The sequence below is a fragment of the Periplaneta americana genome, chromosome 15 (genome assembly GCF_040183065.1).
Source record: "Periplaneta americana isolate PAMFEO1 chromosome 15, P.americana_PAMFEO1_priV1, whole genome shotgun sequence".
NCBI lineage: Eukaryota > Metazoa > Arthropoda > Insecta > Blattodea > Blattidae > Periplaneta > Periplaneta americana.
The window spans coordinates 165,752,335-165,773,631 of record NC_091131.1 but is presented as its reverse complement, the minus strand read 5'-3'; the positions used below and the strand labels follow the sequence as shown (position 1 = coordinate 165,773,631).

The following is a 21,297-nucleotide window of genomic DNA, read 5'->3' as shown; positions in this document are numbered from 1 at the left end:
ATCATATAGACTAAGCAGCAAAATTTGATTTGTTATATTGAATTATTACAACGTTACAATTCATTGTTTGTTAAAATGTGTATATGGTAATGTTATGCAATTTGTGTTCTTTTGTTTTGTGTATTTTTAGAAAATATGTCAATTAATGTTAATTAATATAATTAACTGTAACTAAAACCTTGTGCATCCCTCGTGTTTATCGAACGCCTCGACCTCCCGCACACGTTACCTGCACTTTGTTTACGTTTTCACTGTGCCTAAACGAGACGCTGTACTGTACACGTAAACACTGTGACAAACAACTTCGACACTAAGGTCAGGCAACTGTTCACTATGACTGCGCACAGCACTCTGCTGGCTTAGGTTCGGTTCCTACAGCGCGCAACGGGACGGCTGACACAAAATGTACCTACGAGAGTGACGTCACATGTCTAAGCTCCGTTGTGCATCAACCTATTGCCGCCGTAAAGGTACCCCAAGCCCGCCGACTACTCATCAGTATAGATTGAGTTAGGCCCGTAACACACTTGCAGAGTTTTCTCCAGCGAGAAATGTGTTGCAAGAAAGAGGCGAAGAGCCTTCCTCCACACACTTGGCGAGTTCTCGCTATCACAGATCACACCTCGCTATGATCATCTATGCACTGCCTTCATGCAGAAAGCAGTTTTCTGATTATAGTAATGACTCGTTGGGAGAAATATTATAGGTTATGTATTTACGTATATTGTCGTACTTAAATATATAACCTGTAAGTATATTGTCGTACTACATAAATTACGTACGAACGCTATGTTGAATCTGAGTATTCAGATGATGAGGAAATGGAGTTACATGAACATACTTTGTTAATGAAAAGAAAAAGTAGGCCTAAAATTAAAGCCAGAAATATCTGAAAATCACATTGTATCTTACGAAAATAAGGGCGAGTTTTGGGCACTGGTTTCGATTTGAATGATGATACGTTTAGGCGTTGTTTCAGGTTGAATGGACCTCAGTTTTTTGCCATTCATGATATGATAAAGGATCCTTTGCTATGTTGTGATTAAAATTATGTAAACTGTTATGACATATAGATACATTATTTCAAATGTTTAATCAATACTATTAAATCTCATCAAAATAAAATATAGCCCTATTCATTTTCAGATAATCTCCAGATTTCTTCTTTAAGTTTCGTGTTTTTATAGTTTTCATCCCGTGTATCATATAAATAGGCTTACGGGTGACAACGTACAAGTTCGATAAGTTTCTGACTACAATTATCAGCCACCTTTCCTCATTTTCAAATAAAAACAATACAATTCATCGCCACCTGTGATCTTTTTCTACATTCAATCGTCATAAAGAGTATAATTGTCAAACATCTTTGATAAATGTGTCAAGAAAATTCGCTCAGCTACCGATTCCAGCGAGAAACTCGCGCGAGGTTTTTGCCCCGAGCGAGAATCTCTTCCAGTGTGTGGACGTCCATTTGAATCCATGTTATCAATTTTTTAATTTTCTCGCAACACATTTCTCGCTGGAGAAAACTCTGCAAGTGTATTACGGGCCTTATGAGCGAATTTGTGTTGGTCACATACTGGAGTGTTTCAAAATAAATCAGAAAAGGAAATAACGGCAGCTGTTTTGTGTACGAGTGCAGCAATACATGGAAGCGACGGGAATGTAAAGAAGGGACTTGCATGGTTATTCCTTTCAATAGTTGGTTCTTTATGCAATTCTCTACTTCGTAGTTGTCATGATTAGGAAACGGATTTCTAGTTCCGTACCTATTTTCTTTGCTTACTTACTTACTGGCTTTTAAGGAACCAGGAAGTTCACTGCCGCCCTCACATAAGCTCGCCATTGGTCCCTATCCTGAGCAAAATCAATCCAGTCTCTACCATCATATCCCACCTCCCTCAAATCCATTTTAATATTATCTTCCCATCTACGTCTCGGCCTCCCCAAAGGTCTTTTTCCCTCCGGCCTCCCAATTAACACTCTATATGCATTTCTGGATTCTCCCATACGTGCTACATGTCCTGCCCATCTCAAACGTCTGGATTTTATATTCCTAATTATGTCAGGTGAAGAAAACAATGCGTGCAGATCTGCGTTGTGTAACTTTCTCCATTCTCCTGTAACTTCATCCCTCTTAGCCCCAAATATTTTCCTAAGAACCTTATTTTCAAACATCCTTAATCTCTGTTCCTCTCTCAAAGTGAGAGTCCAAGTTTCACAACCATACAGAACAACCGGTAATATAACTATTTTATAAATTCTGACTTTCAGATTTTTTTCTTTGCTACTTTCTATAATATGTTATTCAGATATCTCTACGTTTCATGTACACAGCATTCCCCTGTTAGAATTATATAGGACCTAAAATGCCTAAATGAACCACAAGATCCTATAAATGCCTAAAAACCTATGTTCGTGTCTGAAAAACACTGTATTTTGAGTATATTTAAAATAAAAATACCGATACTAAAAATGGAAAAATGTCAAGATAACTACAAAAATGCTGTTCAAAATATAAAAAAATACTGTATGTATATAAATGTTACACTTTACAGACTGGTCTGCAAATTTCTCCCATGGTAGGGGAGAAAAGATTTTATCTAATTTCTTGGAACTGAAGTTCGTTTGGGAAAAGTTCATCTAACATAAAAGAGGTGGTAGGTTGTTAATGTTAGGCGAGAGCTTACAAATTAGTTTTCACATCAATGCACCCCTGTTGTGCGAAATGAACTGACCTATCAGCAATCAGTCTCCATCCCGATATCATCTCTGTAGCACTTATTGTCAGCATTAAATCTTTGTAATTAATCTCACATAAAATTGAATATCCACTAAAATTAAAATTATTAATTATTATTAGTTTTATATAACTTCTAAAAGTCCTAAATTCGATTTTATGAAGTCCTAAATTTCTTTTTTTTACCGCCTAGAAATTCATTTTCTAATGACGACTGTTGTACAGTCAACCCCAGGCACGCTGCCAACATTCATTCTAAAACATTTTATGGCATGAAACGAGGGTGGCAGCGAAAGAAGTGTTTTGCACTGTAGTTAAGATCATGGATTATTGATCAATTTTAAAAGTGCGACGTTCAGTTTTTTGCCTAAATTTTATTATTTAAAGATGCGGCATACCAGTCCACCCCAGGTAGCGAATCGGAAGAAAAGTGGTGAGGATGGACTCCTAATGGGAACCTGGGAATGTCTTGTGGTTACACTGAACTAGCAGTAGCACCAATAATCACTGATGATCAAGGCCACTAATAGCAAAATACTACCACAAATACTCATAACTACAGTGTAAAATACAAGTTAGTATAGTTATTTCCCCTGGGGGGGGGGATAACAATGACTTCTGCAGATCAGTACACGCGGCCGACCGCTCGCATATCAGCGAATTATACAACCAGTGATTGATAGACAGCATTAAATATATACAGGCCAGTGGCTCTTGCTTTTAAAGAAACCATGCCAAGAAACTCGTCTTTGATTGTAAAGGGCCATTCCACGGACCTCTCCTTACGGACACCCCAAGATACGGACACTCCTCATTTACGGACAGATTTTTATGTCCCAACTGAAATAATATAGAAATAATGATAAATTTAACTCTCGTTTACGGACACTCTCAGACACGGACACGGACAGCTGTTTCACAGTCCTAAAGCTTGCTTTACTTCTTTCACTACGGACAGAGCTTGGATTTCAAGACGTAATGCGTTACAAAAATGGAAAATTTGGTTTTGAGAACAGTACAGAAATTCCTTAACATGAAAGAAGATAATAAGGGTCTCGAGGCTACTAGCCGGCTCGCTAACCCTTGTTGGCTGAAAGCTGGTGGATAAACAAAGTCATAAAGTTTAACCTGTCTGATGGGTCCAGGTTTCAGCGATTGTGAAATTGTATTCGACACATGATAGGGTTAGCAGGATTATTCTCTTCACTTCAATCAGTTGTTCGGTTTCGAGAGACATGGCACCTGAACGTAAAAGTTTAGCTGAAAACTGTAAATTACAGTACTGTATAACTGAACATCTAGAATAAAATTGCATGGCACAGTACTGTTTTTCCCTTTTTCGGTCTTATCTACTGTAGTTCAGAGTTGCAAAGAATTTACTGTAGTACAGTAGACTCTGTTTATAATTAAACTACAGTAATACATTTCATTTAAAGCGTGAAAAGATACATAATGCATATTATAAATTTACTGTTAGATTGGGGAGCCTCCCTCCCAATAAAGGACACCTCCCAGATGCGGACAGATTGTTACGTCCCTTCGATGTCCGTAAATCAGAGGTTTCACTGTATATCTAAAAGTAATGAATATATTCATGTCCTGTTTTTTTAGTTTTATACAGCTCAAAATCTGCTACTAATTTCATATTAGTTCAATGCAGTATTATTATTATTATTATTATTATTATTATTATTATTATTGATATGATGATAGAGAATGGATTAATCTTGCTCAGGATAGGGACCAATGGCGGGCTTATGTGAGGGCGGCAATGAACCTCCGGGTTCCTTAAAAGCCAGTAAGTAGGCTAAATGAGTAAGTATTATTATTATTATTATTATTATTATTATTATTATTATTATTATTATTAATCTGATGATAGAGAATGGATTAATCTTGCTCAGGATAGGGACCAATGGCGGGCTTATGTGAAGGCGGCAATGAACCTTCGGGTTCCTTAAAAGCCAGTAAGTAGGCTAAGTAAGTATTATTATTATTATTATTATTATTATTATTGTTATTAATCTGATGATAGAGAATGGATTAATCTTGCTCAGGATAGGGACCAATGGCGGGCTTATGTGAAGGCGGCAATGAACCTCCGGGTTCCTTAAAAGCCAGTAAGTAGGCTAAGTAAGTAAGTATTATTATTATTATTATTATTATTATTATTATTATTAATCTGATGATAGGGAATGGATTAATCTTGCTCAGGATAGGGACCAATGGCGGGCTTATGTGAAGGCGGCAATGAACCTCCGGGTTCCTTAAAAGCCAGTAAGTAGGCTAAGTAAGTATTATTATTATTATTATTATTATTATTATTATTATTATTATTAATCTGATGATAGAGAATGGATTAATCTTGCTCAGGATAGGGACCAATGGCGGGCTTATGTGAAGGCGGCAATGAACCTCCGGGTTCCTTAAAAGCCAGTAAGTAGGCTAAGTAAGTATTATTATTATTATTATTATTATTATTATTATTATTAATCTGATGATAGAGAATGGATTAATCTTGCTCAGGATAGGGACCAATGGCGGGCTTATGTGAAGGCGGCAATGAACCTCCGGGTTCCTTAAAAGCCAGTAAGTAGGCTAAGTAAGTATTATTATTATTATTATTATTATTATTATTATTATTATTAATCTGATGATAGAGAATGGATTAATCTTGCTCAGGATAGGGACCAATGGCGGGCTTATGTGAAGGCGGCAATGAACCTCCGGGTTCCTTAAAAGCCAGTAAGTAGGCTAAGTAAGTATTATTATTATTATTATTATTATTATTATTATTATTATTAATCTGATGATAGAGAATGGATTAATCTTGCTCAGGATAGGGACCAATGGCGGGCTTATGTGAAGGCGGCAATGAACCTCCGGGTTCCTTAAAAGCCAGTAAGTAGGCTAAGTAAGTATTATTATTATTATTATTATTATTATTATTATTATTATTAATCTGATGATAGGGAATGGATTAATCTTGCTCAGGATAGGGACCAATGGCGGGCTTATGTGAAGGCGGCAATGAACCTCCGGGTTCCTTAAAAGCCAGTAAGTAGGCTAAGTAAGTATTATTATTATTATTATTATTATTATTATTATTTACTGAGTAAAGAATAATAAAATGCAGTGTTAGTGACAGGACCAAGAAATGTTGACATAATATGAAGATCATTTTCAATCCTCTAATTCACAGCAGTCATAAGGAGGATAGGATTGTAATCTTAATGTGCAAGAGTACTGTCATTGCAAAACAAAGTAAGACATCATTCATTAATTTATTACTCTTTGTTAAAATATTAGGGGAAGAAATGTGGAATGAAGTCACGTTAGTCACAGGACATGGGCCATGTTAGTTACAGGACATATGCGTCCACCAATGAAAATGAAGCCACCAAATGATCTGTATACGTTTATTTACCGAATGAAAATGACAACCTAGGGCTAATTATTTAATTTGTAACATCCAATTAAAAATTCAGATTTATAGTGACCACAATTATCTCGGATGGGGATAGGTACACATGTCATATTTTATCAATGTCTCTGTGCAACGTCACATTTGCGATGGGGAAGTGGGGTGATGGGAGGAAAGTTGCAATGCTTTTCAATACGCTGATGCCCACGTTGTAAGATGAGCCATTTGAAATTTAACGGCCACTGACCGGCAGAGATATAATCCGAGATCTGTACTTTCTTAATAACTGTGTCTATATCAATCACAATTTTGGTCTGTCATTCTGTAGCATTCCCCTCTTGTATCACATTTTTATGATTTGGCCAAGGCACAATTTCATGCCCCATGGTACTAAAACAAAACTCCCTATTGCGTAAGTTCCTCCACATTCGGATTCGTTTACAAGGTGGGGGTGTTCTGTTTCCAAGCTTCCTATCATTAACAACACTTTGCTGAAATGAAAAACAAAACTACAAATAATTAGTGAATTGAGCTGCAAGTTATGTTGGTTTCATTTCAAACTTAGCCGTAAACTTACCTGGATATCCTCATTTTTTTTACCTTGAAGTTGATATTGTGCCTTTTCAATGAATACTGAATTGTTTGCAAATTCAAGAACAACAGGAGACTGTCCATGTCGGTGGCGAATTAACGAACGAACGAACGAACGAATGAAAATTTTGTTTAATTTTATTAACGTTTCAGATTGATCCTCATATCCTCGCTATGATGAATTTCGGCAATTCTTCCGAAGATCTTCTGGAAGACGCGCTGACCGTGGGAGTGCAGAGAAGCGCTTCTGTAGCCAACGTTTTAGAATTGTTCAACGTTGTTCAAAACACATTTAACGATGTTTACCAAGGCTCACGTAGAATACGTGATGATATCTCATACACTATTGACAATAACGTCCAATTCGCAAAGGTAAGCACCAGAAACAATTTAACTCAATCTCATATTTAATTCAACAAAAATCACAATTATTGTGAATTACTTTTAAATTAGCAGAAACGTACGGAATATTACCTACATTGCACTATGCAATATATTGAAATATTTTTAGTCATAGATCTCTGTACGTACTAAGACACCATGTTAACTATTCGTTTAAATGAAATCATAAAACATACTATCATCTACGAGCTTTTCCGAAACTAAAAGATATATTGGAAAGAAAGAATTTTTCATCGAAGTAGTTAGTAATAGGTAGAACTACTGTGGAAAAATGGTTTGCAGACAAAGACAGAACTTAAAATGTACCTTACCATATAACTATGAATTTAAATGTAGGAGTAAAGCATAACTGAACAATCATGCTTCCAAATTCAATCAATTACTCTCAAATTTGATGTAAAAGAAAACAAAATGAAAGAGAATTCATAAACACAGCAGTGTACAGTCAAGTAGGACAGAGCACAACACATCACCACAGCCTACTATATACAGTCGCGAAGCTTGAGGTGTTTTTTTGCAAATCTCGTGATAAAGCGCTCCAAGCGGTTAGCAACTAGAAACAATAGACTGTTCATGGTCGACTTTGGACTGTGTCGTATTTCTATCGAGTGCTAGCTCGTTGCGTATTTCACATTGATGCTTGTGAAATGTTCGTTATTGGTTATAATGAAAATGTTAATGGCTAAAATATAATAATTAGAATAATAATATGGGACAAGGAGGAGACGTTTGTAGTGCTATAAATTGTAGCAACAGTAAGAGAAAGAAGCCAGAGTTATCCTTTGTCCGATTTCCGAAAGATTCAGAAAGGTTCCTGGGTTTCCACAAGAATGCTGTGCAGAAACAAAACTGTTAATTTGAAGTTCTTTGTGACTGTTAGAATACATTATATCCTTAAATTTCACAAAGAAACGTTTCAGTCTAACCGAAAGGACATTAGATACCGGTTAAAGTTCTGTCACTTAGGCTGCTAAATTTCCAAAGAAATAAAGGTTAGGTCTACTTTTTTTTCAGAGGATATATTTTTAATTGTAGTTATTAATTTTGTTATTATTTTTATGTGTTATTTAGTAAAGACGTAGAAAAATTAAGTTTGTTTTAATGAAATTTATTGATCACGTTTTATTTTCAATTCTGGTGGGATTATTATTGCTTAGGCCTACTTTTTTCTTCAAAGGATATGTTTTTAATTATAGCTGTTAATTTTGTTGTTATTTTTATTTGTTGCTTTACTAGAGACGTAGAAAAAGTCTGTTGCAATAAAATTTATTGATCACGTTTTATTTCCAATTCTGGTGTGATTATTATTGCTTAATCTCATCCCACTTTGTTAACTACGTAAGCTTACACTACAAGTACCGGTACACGTAAGTTACTCCAGTAATTCATATTTCCATTATTATTGTTGTAAAGGGAAATGCAAATGAATATTTATTGGTTTCATAGTTAATTATCGCTAATCTTGAATGAGTGAAGCTATTATAGTGAATTTCAGTTCGTTTTGAACAAACAAAAATTATATTAACTTATTTCTTGCAGGTATCTTCGAGTTTATGGTGGAATTTAATATACTTCATTAAAATAATAAATTAACTGTATGCATTTAATATTTCAATACTGGAAGGAAGGTGTTAATTTTTCCAAAAGAATACAACGAAAGTGTAACATATTTTGTCGGCTGCTAGGAGAGAGATCTGCGATGATGAAGCGATAGTAGCGATCCTAGTGGTGGGCATCTACCCATGTTTGCATTTTTACTACATATTGAGCTTCGCGACTGTATATAGTAGACTGTGACATCAGTGTAGAGTACAGAAGAATAGTTTAGTGTAGAATGAAGTAGCTCAAAGAAGTATAGAACACAGCATGGGAGAGCATAGTATGGCAATGTAGAGTGAAGTAGGACAGGGCCAATTTCCAAGTCCCTTTACTTCTATTTTGAAGAGGATTCTTCTAACATGTTCGGTTGTATTGTAAATAGTAAGTACGCAAAACATGACCCATCACTAAGATCCAGAAACAAAATAACAATCATAAGGATTAAAAATCAGCAGGAAGGATAATCGTGTCATCTTTTTTTGTGATAAAGACGGAATATAAAAGTCTATTTGGAGGAAGATAAATTGTCATGGGAGGGTATTATTCTTTATTATTAAAAAAAGACTAGAGAAAAATTGTGGAGAAATGTGGTGGTAAAATTTCCAAAGATGTGCAATGAAATACATCCGTTCGCAATTCTCTAATATTACATAGCAGAAAATTCATGACGTTGGCTTAGAATTGAATGACCGTCTACCTTACTCACCGAAATTAGCACTCTGATTCTATCATCTACGAGTTTTTCCGAAACTAAAAGATATATTGGAAAGAAAGAATTTTTCATCGAAGTAGTTAGTAATAGGTAGAACTACTGTGGAAAAATGGTTTGCAGACAAAGACAATTCTTTAATGCTTAGAATTGTTTAATAGATAGATGAATTTATTGAGTAATATTATACATACAGATTTATATTATCATAATTTTCTTTAAAATCCAATGCACGGGTCTTCTGACCATACGTGCTTTGTACCTAAAATAAGTTCAACTTGTAGGTTTGTAGGTGTGTTCTTTTAGAGAGTGATTGGATATAATCATAGGTGGGGGGACCTATGATTATATCCAATCACTCTCTAAAAGAACACACATATTAAAATGAAAATGTCGCAACAAAACACATTATATAATATATCCTAACCTAAAAGACATAAAAGTGTATAGTTGGGTAGATACTATTATCCCTTCCTCAGTTCGCGTCACAGACTTCAACAGCTGAAGTTCTAATCTGTCTCGCCTTCAAGAGGAACAATCCAATCTTTTGTTCGTATTCTCTATTCCCCATGAGGTCAAGACATGCAAGCGAACTCCTATTCTGACTTAGCATCGAGGGTGGTAGATATTTCCTCCGTACATGTTCCAATTCGACACACTGTAATAAAATATGTTTATAGGAGTCCTTTTCTCTGCACAGCGGACAAAGACGCTCCCCTTCTTCGTTGACAATTTTATTACCCTACCATGCCCCCAATCTTAGCCACGCTAAACCTGCTCTGCTGTCTTTGTTACAAGAGTTTATGTAGTCACACCTCCCCCAGTTAAGCATGAGATCTGATTGTAAATGTAGTGAGGACTTTTCCGAACATTGGAGCTCAATCTCTTGCTTCTCAATATCAATTAAACGCATCTTCACATTACGCCATACATTTCTTCTGTTATTATCTCTTTTTTCCCACACCCATCCCATTCCTATACGATGCAGCTCTCTCTGTAGTTTATAAACCCACCCCTCTCTTTGTTGAACTTTGTAGCATATCGACCGTAGAAGCGACTGATCCCCAAATATAATTTTTAACCAGTATTTTGTCACCCTATAGGTAGGCTTACTGTGGAAGAGTAGTTTGCAGACAAAGATAACAATTTTTTAATGCTTAGAATTATTTTGATTGCTGTGCTAAATGTACAGAGCTAGAAGCTGATTCTGTTAAATAAATAAATAAATAAATAAATAAATAAATAAATAAATAAATAAATAAATAAATAAATAAATAAATAAATGAATAAATAAATAGATAAATAAATAAATAGATAAATAAATAAATAGATAAGTAGGTAAATAGATAAGTATATAAATAGATAAATAGATAAATAAATAAATACATAAGTAGGTAAATAGATAAGTAGGTAAATAGATAAATAGATAAATAAATAAATAAATAAATAAACACATAAGTAGGTAAATAGATAAGTAGGTAAATAGATAAGTATATAAATAGATAAATAAATAAATAAATAGATAAATAAATAAATACATAAGTAGGTAAATACATAAGTAGATAAGTACATAAATAGATAAATAAATAAATAGATAAATAGATAGATAAATAAATAAATAAATACATAAGTAGGTAAATAGATAAGCAGATAAATAGATAAGTGTATAAATAGATAAATAAATAAATAAATAGATAAATAAATAGATAAATAGATAAATAAATAAATAAATAAATAAACACATAAGTAGGTAAATAGATAAGTATATAAATAGATAAATAAATAAATAAATAGATAAATAAATAAATACATAAGTAGGTAAATACATAAGTAGATAAGTACATAAATAGATAAATAAATAAATAGATAAATAAATAAATAAATAGATAAATAGATAGATAAATAGATAGATAAATAAATAAATAAATAAATAAATTGATAAATAAATAAATACATAAGTAGGTAAATAGATAAGTAGATAAATAGATAAGTGTATAAATAGATAAATAAATAAATAGATAAATAAATAAATAGATAAATAAATAAATAGATAAATAAATAAATATATAAATAAATAAATAAATAAATAAATATATAAATAAGTAAATAAGTAAATAAATAAATAAATAAAATAAATAAATAAATAAGGAGGTAAATAGATAAGTAGATAAATAGATAAATATATAAATAGATAAATAAATATTTGTTTTGAGATATTATAGTAACTTCTTCTATGTTTGGCTAAAAATTTATCAGTACATCCTCGTATACTATAATAAACTAGTAAAATGGAATTCACTATGCCTGTAGAATTACTGAATAAGTACGATTTAGTGTAAACATTAGATAGTACAGAATAGGCTAGATAACCTGGAATAGAACAATACATTGTTTTATGTAGTTTAAAATACAACAGAGTTGAAATAAGCAGTACAGAATATGACAATAGACCTGAGTGGAGTGTAGTAGGCCTATAGTTAAATAGAATAGGCTGTAAAAATTATAATGATGATTTGAATAGAACAGTATACAATATGTCGTATATAAACTAACATAACATTGAATGTATTTGGTGGGATTCAATAGTATGAAGTAAAAAATATGAATTGCATTACAAAACAAAATAGCGTAAAATAAAACAGAATAGAACAATACAACAATACGGAAAAAATAGCATAATATGGAGTTATAATATGTCGTCGTTGTTAAGGCAATAACTCCTATGTGACATATTTATCGATTTTCAAATGTTTGTTCTATTAAAAATTTAAATAGTGATACAGCAAATAATAAAATCTCCTATATAGTAATTATACTTCTTTCTTTAGAAAATGTAAGGATTCACATTCTCCTATGCCCTACTTCCATAGAAGAATGAAAGTGTTTTTTCTTACTGCTGAAAAATGTCATATTTTGCACATAGCAGTTACTGCAGGAACAACGGCGATGAGAAAGTTACATTAGAAGAAAGGGAAAATGGAATGCAGAAATTAACATGCATTAACATTCTCTGCAGAACTTGGTCACCTACATTCCAACTGAAGTAGCAAAGAAATTGAAAATGATTGACGACCGATTAGTGGAAATATCGAACGTCGTACAGAAGATCGTGCTGGCGGCAAGAGACCAAGCTCTGATTGTCGTCCTTCAAGGCGCCATTATGGTTGTCAAGGTTGGACTTTCGACTCAACGATTCATCCAGAACATCTTCAGTCAGCTGGAAAAGATGGTAAACAAAATCATCATTCTGCAGTCGACGCTCGTCCACATGCTGACTACGACCATCAACTCTGTGCTACGCGAGTTGAGAGCTTTCTGAATCAATCAGAGCGACTGGGGAGAAATTTCAGCAGCACTTCTTTGTAAGCACTTCTTTCATAGCAGTAAGTTTTTTCCTTTTTTTTTTATCAATATCGTATAAAATGCAAGTAATATATCAATAGATTGATGTTATTCATGCTATACAACGCCTGGTAATAGTAATATACGTTACAAGAGCGGTATGTTGCCTCATGTTCGAGGAAAAGATTGAAAAAGCGAAACGTAGTTGAGCTTTTTTAATTTCCGAAAACATGAAAGAAACATACCGCTCGTGTATCGTACATTATTTTGTGCGAAGATCGTTTATTACATGCCTGAAAGACGAATTTCTAATTAGTTGCAATGAAATCTCCATGTTGGTTTCTGTTTAATGACGGCAACTTCGGAAAACCAAAATATCTTTCTTCAACATTGTTGCTATAAAATGTTTTCTGTGTTTACTATACTCCAGCAGGCCGTGATATACGTCTGTCTTTTTTTCCCCCAGTCTATAAATAAACGGTAAGGTTATGTAATGATTTATTTTTCATTTTAATATTTTAACAATATTATTTATATAACATACTGCAGTAATAACATCGGCATCTGGAATCTTATTGATTTTTTCACGGCTTCCTTAATATTACTTGTATCAGGAATGCAATAAGTTTCGTGGAGTAGTAGACTTTACTTAATTTTTGCAAATATTTAAAAACAATAATTAACATTGAAATTTAGGTGAAATTGCAGTGGTAAGTTTCCAATTTATAATTATTACTATGTTAAACGTCTCTAAAAATAATATGTTAAAAGCCTAAAGCAGTAAAATGAATGTCGCGCTTAAGCGGTAAGAAGAGGGAAATTGTTATGTGTTACGTTCGGAATACTGAATGTGGTATTTCACACTTACCGCGTATTGGTTCTGTGAGGAAAACAAGCAAATACGCACGATCTCGCACAAAATAACCTACTGATTCTCTATAATAATTCATATTCTGTCATTCTGCCAAATACAGAGTTGTTGTTCGTTTGGTTTACCGACTTCTGTATGTGGAACGGCCACCTACTTGCCTTCACGTTGGACGATCCTATGCGTGTTGTGCAATTGTGCTATTGTTGTGAGTGCATAGAACGGCTCGCTATTTGGCTCTGGAATAATGGATGTTGGTGTGGGAGACAATATAGCCTAAGTTTGAATAGGCTCACCGTGTCTGTACGGAGTTCACTGAGAGATTCCCGAATACTCGATGAGGCAAGCAGTACATAAGTCAATGAATAGAGTTGAGAACACGGGGTCGGAGTTGAACAAAAATTCCCTAGAAACAGAGTAGTTTCAACAGAGGCTAGCTTGGCACTAATTTCGAAACTTCGTCACAAAAATAGCTAAAAATTAGCTCAGCAGACTGATCTGTCTGCACTGTGTCCACTTTGGTAGAATAGGCAACCCAAATGACAGGATAAGGGGTGGACAAAGCTGCTGGCAAAAGATCTCTACTCTTTTACCATTATATTAAGTGGGCCTACTTGCTTCCGTTGCAATTATTTTATATAAAGCTGGCTTTGTGGCATTGCTAACATTGTCACTGCATAGCCTACAAGGCAAATTTATTTGGTAGACGAACAATTAGCTTTTATTGTTATACCTATCTAACCGACTATGTTTAGTATTGTTAATTCGTAAAGTACAGGGACATCATTTTATTTTTACTAACATTTTTAATATTAACCTGGCTATACCTTTAGAGAACCGGAAAAACAGTTCGCTACCCCCTTCCACAACTGGAGTTCGATGATACTGGCGTAAAACACAAACAAATCACTTTACTAGGTATAGGAGGGAAGAAAAGTACTTCATCAATTTACGTAAACTAGGAAATATCGCGATTTTGAATTCGATAATTTTCATTAGGTTTTTATTTAATCAAAATGCAGTACTGTATTAAGAATAAGTGTTTTTACTCACGAACTGAGCTATCCATGCGAACGTATTCATTATGCAATGTATATTATACTGTCTACAGCACATTAGCGTACAATACAGAGAATGAAGTTAAATTGAAAAATAATCATAATATGGATATTTAAACACATTTCTGAAAATGGTGGCCGTTCATTTCGATACAGGCTTCAGTTCTTTTGTGCATATTATCGCACTATAGACTATTGCATCTAATTCCAATTGCCAGTTTCGTCCTTCGTACTAGTAACTCATGTTGAAATAATTCTGTACCTACTCTATAAAAGAGTACCTTATATATTGTAAATTCAAGCTTCACTTCTGCCCGACCCGCACAGATAAAATTACTCAGACATGCTATCTACTGTCTGTCCAAGTGGTTATGCCGCAGGATCGTAGAAAGGGGGGAAATCACGTGACAGTTAATTACTTAACGAGGCCCTTTTATTTAAGTTATTTTAAACAGTTGTATAATATTACGTAAACTTCCAATTCCTAACAGAAATTAATGTTTTCAGAAAAGAGCTAAGACAGGCCTGGTTTTACAGAGGGCCTTGCAGAAGCAGGTGGGGGAAATCGGGATGCGACGTAGGCAAACGGACAGTACCTGTGCGAAAATATGATTCAATATTAAAAGTTCTTTCGTCACTGGAAAACGCGAACATATTTTTGGAACGTACTATACTCAGTAACTCAGAGCTGTTTACTATAAGCGGCCTTGATTGTGTCTGGAGAACAGTTGAAACTCCATTAGTAGAAGGGGTGGGAGTGAAGTACATTAAAAAACTCAGGTACAATAAAAATTGAAGTAAAAATAAAATTATGTCCCTGTACTATTATGTTAATATGACTGCTAATTATTAAATATTTCGTAATAATAATAATAATAATAATAATAATAATAACACAATAATAATAATAATAATAATAATAATAATAATAATAATAATAATAATAATAATGCTTTATTTATTCTGACAGAGTTAAAGCCGTCAAGACTTTTTTTCCACGCAACCAGAGGACAAAATAAATACTTGACAATATAATGTTAATAGCAAAGAAAATTGTAAGTATATCTAAGACAAAAGTTAAACAAAAATATGCATAAGCCAGAAGAATATCGAACTTAAACACTTACTTAAACTAGACGATATTTTAATTACATGTTTACTTATTAAACTAGTTACAATTATGAATTATAATATGTACCCTAGAACACTGTGCGATGTAAAATAATACGTTTCACTTTGGACTTGAAAGAGTTTAATGCCGGGCAACCCCTATCTGTAGGTAATGAATTCCAATAACAGACCGGTCTAGTCGGCCAGAGCTGCTCTCGCTCCGCAAGGCACTTCAATTCCAAGCCAGGGCAGAACGCTCACGCAGTGGCGGACTCGCATTACAGCTACCTTCCCTGCATTAATGTAACAAGAGCCACGGTTGTTCTAGTCATTCAGTCTGTCGGTACATAATAGTTTATAAGGATATTACATCAATCCATTGTACAGTACAGACTTTATAACACTCTTATTAATTTAATGGCATAAACTTCGCTCTATGCACACACACAAATCATTAGGCTTATTTACATAACCCATACGCACATACTGCAACCAACCTAGATGTTGATACAGCGTCGTAAAATAACCCAATAAAATAAAAAAATAAATAAAAAAATAAAATAAACATACTGCAATCTCCTCACCACGGTTCTACGAGACAGGCGTATGGCTTCCACTTCCCCTACTTGCTGTGGACAGAGTTCATCTGCCAATATAATTAAACATCGCTTGATGAATTCACCTTCGTTGAATCTTTTCAATTCCTTTGCAATTTCGTGGCAAATTTTGTAGCTAATTCTCATAGCCGATTCACTAAGTGCATTATTGTCATCCTGTTAATATATAATATAATATAATATAATATAATATAATATAATATAATATAATATAATATAATATAATATAATATAATATAATATAATATAATATAATATAATATAATATAATATAATATAATGTGATGCGATATATGATATGATATAATATGAATGATATGATATGATATGATATGATATGATATGATATGATATGATATGATATGATATGATATGATATGATATGATATGATATAAGGTATGATATGAACATAAATTAATACAAATTAAAGAAAAAGTTTCTCAGGTACATTATATTAGAGTATCTATTCGATATTTATATTGCATTATAAGTTATTATAGTACATTTAGTAATATATAATTTTAAATTATACAAATATTAGTCTATGATATATCATAGTATAGTATATTACAGTTCATGATATGTAATATGATATATTACATATCATAATACTTGTATAATTTAAAATTATATATTACTAAATGTATTAATAACTTATAATGCAATGTAAATATCAAATAGATACTCTAATATAATGTACCTGAGAAACATTTTCTTTAAGTTGTATTAATTTATGGCGTTCATTACCAACATATTTGTCATATTCAGTAGCATGTTGTAAAGAATAATGTCGTTGGTTATTGAACTTCTTATGCCAAATTAAACACTTTGCTAATCCACTGCTCTCTACCAAAAATAACTCCTCCTCCCATGATACATTAAACTCATTGGGAATAGCGGGACGCTTTAGTGTGTGAGCGGAAGCTCCGTCTTCAAAGTTCGCCGTCATTCTGCAGAGTCACCACTGCACCGACACTGAATGACGTACAGTATGCATGCTCGCGAGATCCGCTCTTTGAAGCACACAGCGCTCATTTGTCAGAATCATGTAATGTGCCCAACCCTGGTGTATATTGTAAAACACGAAGAATACGCGGCTGTTCTGCGGACAGCGAGAGACGGAAGGCTCGACGGAAAATGCATATTAATTTACCAACATTATTTTTCAGCAGCAGTTAACATTATTAAGGCAATAAACCTTTTTTTGTAGTTAAAAGATTAATGCAGTTTCAGTTTACTCTAAAACCCACCTTTAATTTTTATCGCGTATAAGTGCATTAATGATATTGTCATATCCCTAACATTTTGCATTTTATTAAGGTGGCAATCAGGAAAAATCATACTAAACTACGCAAAGAAAGAGAACACGCATGATGCATATCAGTTTACTACAACTCCAAATTGCACTACAGATACCTCCACAATCAGACCCGAAGAACTGGTGACCAATCTCATCGCGACGCACTGGGGACCGAGGCGGGTGCAACTTTTCAAAATCACTCAGTCTTATGAGATAGAATTAGATTAAAAAAGAAACGTTAGGGATGTGACATGAGTAATTCGATGGGATGCCTCTATACTAACGAATCATTTGCACTGTCTACAGTATATACCACATTCATTAACTTCAACTAAATTTAAGATATCTTTATTAGTCGTATTCATAACACCGTTCTGCATGGATTTTGTTGTTTTGAAATAAATGAGCGTTTCTAAACCACAATTTCACACTGATTGCAAAACTGAAATCCGTTTTCGCGTACCACGTCAGAATTTTTTACAATTAAAAATTTTATGTTTTCAATATTTTTCGTAATATAGTAATATTACAGTGTGCTTTTCATTTGTTAAAAAGGCACGATAGCTAATAATTTAAAATTTATTACTGAAAATGTGACATAATATATTTGATTATGTTTGTATTTGATATTTATTAAAATCTACTAACTATATCCCCCCATGAGGGATGTACAAAATTGTATCCTCCGCCTTAAAATGAACTAAGGTTAAGACATCCGTTGTTTATTCTTGGAGATTTTTATCTGCCTGCAACCAACGTTATCTATAAACAGGAAGTTGAAATTTTTAGTGTCTCAGGCCATAAAAAATTATGAAGGAAATATTTACTCTTAGAGACTGCTATTAAAACTAACAATGAATTAGAGAAATGACAGAGGGTCCCCGTAACTTCAGGCATGGGTTCCTTACACCAAACGAAGGAAAAAAGTTCATATGAACATATGTCCCATAATCCTTTGTTTCCCCGTTAGGAACTGTTCAACACATTGGTACACTAATAATGTGCCAACACACAAAACTCATAGCCAATGCTCGAAATGTCCTCTTCTTGCTTCTAGACATGCATGCACTCGTCGAATCATGGACTGTCGCACCCTTTCAAATACTCCGGGATGATGTCGAATGATTTCGCAAGCTTCCATGACACGTCGATGAAGAGTTTCTTGATCCGGGATGTCTGCTCCATAAACCAATTGTTTAAGGTGCCCCCAAAGATAAAAATCCAAAGGATTGAGGTCGGGAGAACGTGCTGGCCATTGAACTGGTCCTCCTCTGCCTATCCATCTGTCATGGTAGACACCAGTCAGTGTATCTCGAACAAGGCGACTAAAATGTGCTGGAGCCCCATCATGCATGAACCACATGTTTTGTCTTATGTTCAGAGGCACATCTTCGTGCAGTAATTCTGGAAGAGTGTTTTGGATAAAGTCCCTGTAGATAGCACCTGTAAGACGTGCTGGTAGAACGTATGGACCTACCAGACAGTCACCTACAATTCCAGCCCACACATTAATCCTAAATTGTTGCTGATGTCTAGCCTGAAATACAGCACGAGGATTACGATCTGCCAATACGTGTTCATTGTGGAAATTGGTAATTCCATCTCTCCCAAACGTTGCCTCGTCTGTAAACAAAACTGATGAGACAAACAATGGATTGGGTATTTGTGCTAGAAACCATCGGCAAAAGTTCTCCCGTGGTGGATAATCGGCAGGCGAAAGGCCCTGCACACGTTGCATATGATACGGATACAAGAGCTGCTCCATGCTGTACTGTGTGATGTACCAGTTGCCACAGCCAATTGTCTTGTACTGATACCTGGATCGTCTTCGGCACAGTGTAAAATGTCTTCTTCGAGGTTCGGCGTACGAACAATTCTTGGTCTTCCTCGATCACCAGTCTGTGGTGCAACGGTTCCTGTCTCAGCACGCGACGATACACAGCAACAAAAGTTTGATGATTCGGTTGTCTTCGGTCTGGAAACGCCATCTGATACAGCTGTACAGCCTCGCGTCCATTACCATTCGCGCGACCATACATAAAAATGATGTCAGCCTGCTCACGAAATGAATATCGTCCTGCCATGGTTGAACAAAACACGTTAACTCACTCCACGTTCACAATTGCAACGTTGAAGACAGACTAATGACAAATGACACATGTAAACAAGTCTCCATGGCAACACTTCGCCATCTGCAGTCCATTTCTGATACAACGAGTCACAGCCTTCTATGAATGAGTGCATAAAGAAATGAAGTTTTGAGGTTGGACCTCGAAGGCCGTTGAACGCAAACTTTTAGTAATAAATGAATAACGAGGAAACAAAGGATTATGGGACATATGTTCATATGAACTTTTTTCCTTCTTTTGGTATAAGGAACCCATGCCTGAAGTTTGTACACGTATTTTTGATACACCCTGTATATATATATATATATATATATATATATATATTTAAGGAAGTGCAATCCAGCTTATGAGGCTACAAATTTCCTTACTGAGATAATAAATCTATCCCCTTTTAAAATTAGAGGTTCAGTTTTGTGTTGTTGGTTGTCGTATAAAAGTGAAGTGTGTGAGTTCTCATTTTTCTGCGAGAGTACAACTTAATAGTGTTGTTTCATAGAAATGTCGAAACGTGGTCGTGTAAATGATCCAAATTTGTTTTGCTATATATGTGGGTCATAAACGTTGGTAAAAGAGATACAGAATACAACAGCTTTTGTAAAGAATACTTACTTTCAATATTTTGGCCAGGACAAATCCTGGTGCCCCCATAAAGTGTGTCGTAGTTGTGTTGAAGAGTTGAGGAGTTGGAAAAATGGAAAAAGGAAATGATTGTCCTTTGGTATCCCTATGATTTGGAGGGAACCTACAAATCATGGAGACGATTGTTATTTTTGTGTAGTTAAGGTAGTTGGATATACTGCTAAAAACAAGAAAGATATTCTATATCCTAACATTCCCTCTGCCATTCGGCCCGTACCTCAAGGTAGCGATATTCCCGCTCCGGTACACCCTGAATCAGATACATTGCCATCTGCATCCAGCAGCACTGAAACTGAATCTCCAGTGGATCATACTTATGAACCAGACAGTACTGGCGATGATAGATGTTTTAATCAAAATGAACTTAATGATTTGATGACGGATTTAAATTTGCCTAAAGAATCAGCAGAAATATTAGGTTCTAGGTTAAAAGAAAAGAAAGTATTGGCTCAAGGTACATATTTTTCATGGTACAGGCATCATGAAAAGGAACCTCTCCCTTTTTTTTGCTGAAGAAGAAAATTTAGTGTATTGCCAAGATTTCCTTGCCGTCTTAAAATTTTATAACATAAACTATAATTCCAAAGTTAAACCTACAGTGACTTTTGGAAGCGAAACCTGGACTCTACCTGAACGAGCAATAACCATCTTAAATACGTGGGAAAGGAAAATTTTAAGAAAAATTTATGGCCCTATTTATGATAAGGGAGAGTGGAGAATTAGGACCAATTCTGAACTACAAAAACCATATAAAGATTCAAGTATTGT

The 21,297-nt window shown here is 34.3% G+C and overlaps 1 protein-coding gene across 1 annotated transcript in view; it reads left to right on the top strand.

Moving 5' to 3' along the window:
* LOC138715503 (uncharacterized) overlaps positions 1-21,297 on the top strand; it is a 101,887-nt gene that overhangs the window by 55,496 nt on the left and 25,094 nt on the right. The window contains exons 5-6 of the mRNA XM_069848492.1: positions 6,909-7,127; positions 12,482-12,827. Coding sequence (XP_069704593.1) covers positions 6,909-7,127; positions 12,482-12,784 — 522 coding nt within the window. The 3' untranslated portion in view covers positions 12,785-12,827. The remainder of the gene's footprint in view (positions 1-6,908; positions 7,128-12,481; positions 12,828-21,297) is intronic.